Source organism: Tyto alba, unplaced genomic scaffold (assembly GCF_018691265.1).
Source record: "Tyto alba isolate M040663 unplaced genomic scaffold, T.alba_DEE_v4.0 Super-Scaffold_11, whole genome shotgun sequence".
Lineage (NCBI taxonomy): Eukaryota > Metazoa > Chordata > Aves > Strigiformes > Tytonidae > Tyto > Tyto alba.
Window position 1 is genome coordinate 7,278,594 of NW_024881273.1, and position 5,211 is coordinate 7,283,804.

Sequence of the window (5,211 nt, forward strand, 5' to 3'; positions counted from 1 at the left end):
TGCCACTGGGGCAGAGAGACTCAGTGGCCTTCCTGGACCTATGCTGGCTCCTCTGTGGAGGATGTCTGGCCCCACTACTGCTGCTTCGCTTCCTTCCTGGGGAAAGGCTGCTGTCTTGTTTCCTAATCAGGGAGCATCAGCTCCGTGCTGCTAAATCCCCAAAGTCCCATCGCGTCAGGCAGCTGTTCCCATGCAACTGCAAATCTTCCAACTTCCGCACTAGCTGCAGTCAGGAATCCAAGTAAAAGACCATTCCCCAACCATTTGTTTCATAAAAGATTTATTTTAAAATTAGAAATTCATAACATTTTTAGAAGAGGGAGAATTTTTGAGTTTGTCTGTGAGCCAGCTCCTGGGCAGCGTTTGGGTAGTGTCTAAAATCGCTGTCCCCAAAGCTCTGGCCCTGGAGCTGGAATGGTCCCAAGCGCCGGCAGCTCATTTCAGCACAGGGCCCGAGGGGAGCATTGTCCCTGCGCCCAGCCCTCAGGCAGTTTGCTCCTAGAGAGCAAATGATTCTTGTTCCTCTGATCTGTTCTCCCATAACTGACTGCACAGAGATTAAAACCTGGACAAAGGCCAGTGGTGCTGTGCACCCCATGCTTGGCAATGCGGAGCACTGATCTTCTCTAAGTATTGTCCCCAGGTCCCCATCATAAGTGACACTCCCCAGAAGCAGAATGGATGCTGGCCCAGCCAAAGCCTGCAAGGTCTGACCAGCAGAAGGATGTACGAGAGGCTCAACAGCTCTAACTCAGGCTGCTGTAGAAATAATCACTGAATAAAAGGAATTTTCAAAACCGTTAGTGGCACCATGGGCTCCCTTGGAGGTAGGACTGAAATTTTTCATAGCTGCTAAAACAAGTGAGAAGTCTTTGTTGCTGTTTTCCTGGTTTGTTGCAGGGAAATCCTTTGGACCGTAGGAGAAAGATGGAGAAGGGGGTAGTAGGAAGAACCTGGCTCTTGGCAGATCAGGTGCTGCCATCTCTCATGTTACCCCACCCTGCACACTTACTGTTGGGGAAGCTGGTCCCTAATAGCACCTATTCACAGTGAAAGAAGTTGGCTCTAAGACTTCTTTGGAAAGAAAATTTTGCTGCAATGTTGAAAGTGTTCACTGGGCAGCACTGCAGGAATCAGCACCAGAACTGTCACATTGCACCAAGGAGCTGAGGCACAGCCACGCTTGAAAAGGTTTAAAAAAACTGTTAAAATGCTGTAGGAAAGAAATATTCTTATGTGAGCTCAGAATCTTGATGTGTTGGATATCAGTAGCTGCCAGGAGAGGGGAGAGCTGCAGGTGGATGCTGCTGACAGTGTGAGAAACCTCCCTGCTGCTGCAGTCCCTCTTAGCATCCCTGCCTTGTCGTCACAGACGTCTTGGGTGGTGCATTCAGCTGATCGCATCCACCCTCACCTGGCCAAGGGGAAATCAGTAAAGTGCTTTAAATCACATCACTTGCACTTGGTCCTGTGGCTGCATCCTGCAGCAGCCTCCCCGGGGCTGGAGAGACGAGGGCAGCTCCCACCGCTCGTCCCGCCAGCCCTGTGCTCTGCCACTTTACAGATCCGTACACATCCCCTATGGATCCGAGCAAGGCCCTTGCCAGTGATTAGAAGAAAAAACTGATCCGAGAGGTCACTGTTTTGCAGCCTGTTGATGAGAATATTTTCTCTTCTTCTGGGAAGTAGGGGATGCTGTCAGCCACCTCCTGGACAACACCCGGACGGACTTCGAGGCCTTGCTGGACAAGTTCACTGACGATGCACTGCTTTACGTGGTGGCGCTTCAGTGGAAGGAAGGGCACAACAAAATCAATGAGATGTTCGTTAATGATCCCAGATTTCCAGAATCCACCTGCAAAAGCAAAGGAAGAGACAGGTTTTACCTTCAGAGAGTCACTGCAGTCCCTGGAATTCAAAGAGCTGCTTTGTGCAAAGCTAAAATATGCAGCTGTCACCCCTTTACCCCCCAACAGACTTGCTCTCCAGGAATGGGGGGAATTTAGCTTCACTAGTCAGAGTGTGAGCTCTGTGCCCTGTGACAAGGGAAAAGCAAGGAGGAGCTGGCAGGCAGTGGGCATCGGTACGTCTCAGCACCTTTCCACTGAGCACGCTGTGCTGTTTGCCACCCCCCAGCTGTGAATACACCCTCTCTCAAAAGAACTTTGCTAAACGTGACACCAGATCTGCTGGCTTGGAAGGCTGGCTTATTCCTTCCCTTTGCCAAGAAACCTTGAGGCAATCGCAGTTCCCTTCTCTCAAAGCCCCCTCGTCCCTTTCTGGCTGCCTGGGAGGTGGCAGGCGGTGTTCGAGGCTGCCTGGAATGGGCCTGGCTCCCTCTGCCGGGCTCTGACCCTGCCAGAAAGGCTCTGCTCCATGGACTCACTCTGTGGGTTTTCAAACACAGCTTTGGAGATGGCTGGCTCCAGGTCACGCAGGCTGATCTCCTCCCGGTCCTTGTGGGCACGCCAGAAATCCAGCGTCATTTCGTTGATTTGCTCCCCTCCTGCATTGCTGCACAAGAATGAGATGCTTAGTCAGCATTTATGCAGGAAAATGGTGTTGCAGGACAGAGGTGGTACCTGACACCGGCCGGCCAGCACCAGTCCAAGCCAGGATCTCCCAAGCTGCCTGGCCTAAAATGACTCCTGTAAAGGCAGCCAAATAAGAGGGACAGAAGAGCTTTTTCAGACTCTCCAGGTCTGTCTATTCACAATGAAATAGTGTCTCTTGGTATTGGTAGAGGCTCAAGGCTTGGAGAAGGGAAAGCAAAACAAGTGTGTGCTCTGAAGTAGGTATGACATCTGCCCAAATGAGAAGCGGTGTGCTGGGAGGCCCTGTGATGCCACAGAGGGGCCTCTCTTACCTTATGAAGATGAAGATGGCTTTGCGGTAGTTGGTCCCATACACAACCCACGAGGGTCCCAGGAATGGTATGATCACGTCAATCAGGCCAGGGTGCATCTTGTCCATCTCGTCAAAGAGAAAGGCCGACCGTCCACAGTTTGTCAAGTTCCCTTGGATCCAGCGCTTCAGGCTTTCCTGGGAAAAACATCCACCGAGCTGCAAGGCAGCGAGATGCCGAGAGCAGCAAGAGAGGCTCGAGCTATCCCAGAGCAAAAGCTGAGACCTGAGCTCAAGCAGAGTTGAAGGTGCTGAAAGCAGCTGGTCCCTGCACAGCACCACCTACTCTGAGCAGGAACAGCCAGCATGGGGGAAGCCTCCTTTATTCTGGGTTTCACACAGGGGCTTTATCAGACCATTGTAGTTTGATCTTTTATTACAGATCTAAAGAAGGGGGCAGCAAACTAAAGCTGGGGATTCAGACTTTACAGTTTCCCACGTTCTCCTCTTTGTATATCTACGCAGTTCCCAGTTACTATGTGCTTTTTGCCAGCTCCTGTCCTGGTGCAAAGACATGTGCCTGTGCTGACCCAGAAGAGCTCTGGCTCTTTATCACGGCTGAGGTTACTTCAGTGTAGGTCCCAACCCACACAAAACCACTCACGTTGCCTGGGGACATGTATAACTCCGAAGCACTTCACCCAGTATGGGTTTTACCTTAAGAGTGTATCTTCTAAGGACACAATACAAGAAATAGCTTCTCCAAACACCCAGAAAGCAAACGTCCAGGCGCACCGATTCCCCACTGTGCTGAGGGTTTGTCAGCTAACCTTTGTATTTTGATTTCTTCCCTTTCTCAGCTTTAAAAGAGAGTAGCACAGTTACAAGTCTAGAGCTGCTGTTCAGGAGCTGCTTGCTCTGTGAGGAGGGGATTACAAGTCTAGCGATATGCAGGTTTTCACAGCCATCAAACTGTTTGGAAAGCAACGGGAGAATTTTAGTGCCTTTCATCTAAGCAAAGATGTTTGTGTGTTCAAAAGACTGTGTAAATATTTAAGGAATGAGAACATGATCACGGCAAGGACTGCTGTGGGGAAGACGAAAGTGATAACTTGAGTGCCAGAGTATATCGCAGTTTCTTCTGCCAGTGTGTGGAGCCACTCACTCAGCCGTGTTTGAGAAGGTAAAACAAAGAGCTTTTATTCCTACTGCACTTCGGGAAACAGCCTGAATGTGTATGTGCTGAGGATCAAGATGGACATAACCAAAAAATACCTGCAAACAAGTAGTAGTGTGATGAGAGGTGTCCCTTACCTTGTACTGCTCTATCCGCTCAGCGTGGGGGAAGTGCACTATCGGAGAGAAGTGGTGAACGTAGGGACTCTGGAGTCCACCCTGGAAGAGGTAGCGGATGAGCATGGAGCTCACGTAGGTTTTGCCTGTTCCCGTTGAGCCATGGAAGGACATCACGAGGGGTTTTGCTGGATCCTGGTTCTCTAGGAACTCCCTCACTCCCTTCATCACCTGCTGCCTCACCAGGGGCTGCCCCACCAGGTTCATGGCCAAGTCACACTCCAGACCTGAAGCAAAGTCAAAGCAAGTCTTGGAAAACGCAGGTTGAAACGGCTCCTGTCTCCCACCGCGGCCTCTGAGGGCTGCTTCCTGCGGCGAGAGACTGCCGGAGCCCCCTCTGCGCCCCGCTCCAGGGTCGGCCCCCGGGGAAGGGGCTCCTGGAAACACCCCGGCAGCGGGACCCCCCCAGACCCCGGGGTCCCCGTCCTCAGAGGCTCCCCGCGCCTCAGGGGCGCCCCCTCTCCCCCCCGCCCCATCCCGGCCCGCTGACCGCGCAGGTCGGGCCCGAAGCTGCACTCGCAGTCCGCCACGAAGCCACAGCGCAGCGCCCACAGGTCCCAGGCGGCGGCGGGGCGGGCGGCGGCCGCCAGCAGCAGGGCCAGGGCCAAGGCCAAGGCCGGGGCCCGGGCCGGGGCCGGGGCCGGGGCCGAGGCCGGGGCCCGGGCCGGGGCCGGGGCCGGGGCCGGGGCCGGGGCCGGGGCCGCCGCCACTCCGGGGCCCATGGCGGCCGCCCGCTCCGGCTCCGCCCGCACTACAGCTCCCGGCGTGCCCCGCGCGGGGGCGGGGCTACGGGAGGTGGGAAACCAGGCGTGGTTATGCAATGAGGGGGCGGGGCCTGGCCCCGCATCGCCCCGCCTCCCGCCGCGGGCAGCGGCTGGTGCTTTGGGGACCCCGGCCCCCTCTTTGCAGAGGTCCGGGGGGCAGTTCAGCATGGGGGGCCCCCTCGCCAGCCCGGCACCGAGCTCTCCTCTCCTTGGCCTCGTTTAAATGACACCCACAGGAGAGGGGATCCCC

The 5,211-nt window shown here is 54.7% G+C and overlaps 1 protein-coding gene across 1 annotated transcript; it reads right to left on the minus strand.

Moving 5' to 3' along the window:
• Positions 1 to 263: 263 nt before the first annotated feature.
• Positions 264 to 4,961, minus strand: TOR2A (torsin family 2 member A). The gene is made up of 6 exons (XM_042786965.1): positions 4,876 to 4,961; positions 4,688 to 4,803; positions 4,159 to 4,424; positions 2,867 to 3,042; positions 2,387 to 2,514; positions 264 to 1,855 (listed from the first exon to the last, which is right to left on the minus strand). The coding sequence occupies exons 1-6, from the start codon at positions 4,917 to 4,919 to the stop codon at positions 1,611 to 1,613; spliced, it is 975 nt and encodes a 324-aa protein (XP_042642899.1). The 5' UTR covers positions 4,920 to 4,961; the 3' UTR covers positions 264 to 1,610.
• Positions 4,962 to 5,211: the final 250 nt, after the last annotated feature.

Coding starts and splice junctions, on each gene's coding strand:
- TOR2A (XM_042786965.1), bottom strand. CDS start 4,919: ATGGGCCCCGGAGTGGCGGCGGCCCCGGCCCCGGCCCCGGCCCC. Junction 4,425..4,687: donor CTTCGGGCCCGACCTGCGCG/GTCAGCGGGCCG, acceptor ACTTTGCTTCAG/GTCTGGAGTGTGACTTGGCC. Junction 2,515..2,866: donor GCCATCTTCATCTTCATAAG/GTAAGAGAGGCC, acceptor ATTCTTGTGCAG/CAATGCAGGAGGGGAGCAAA.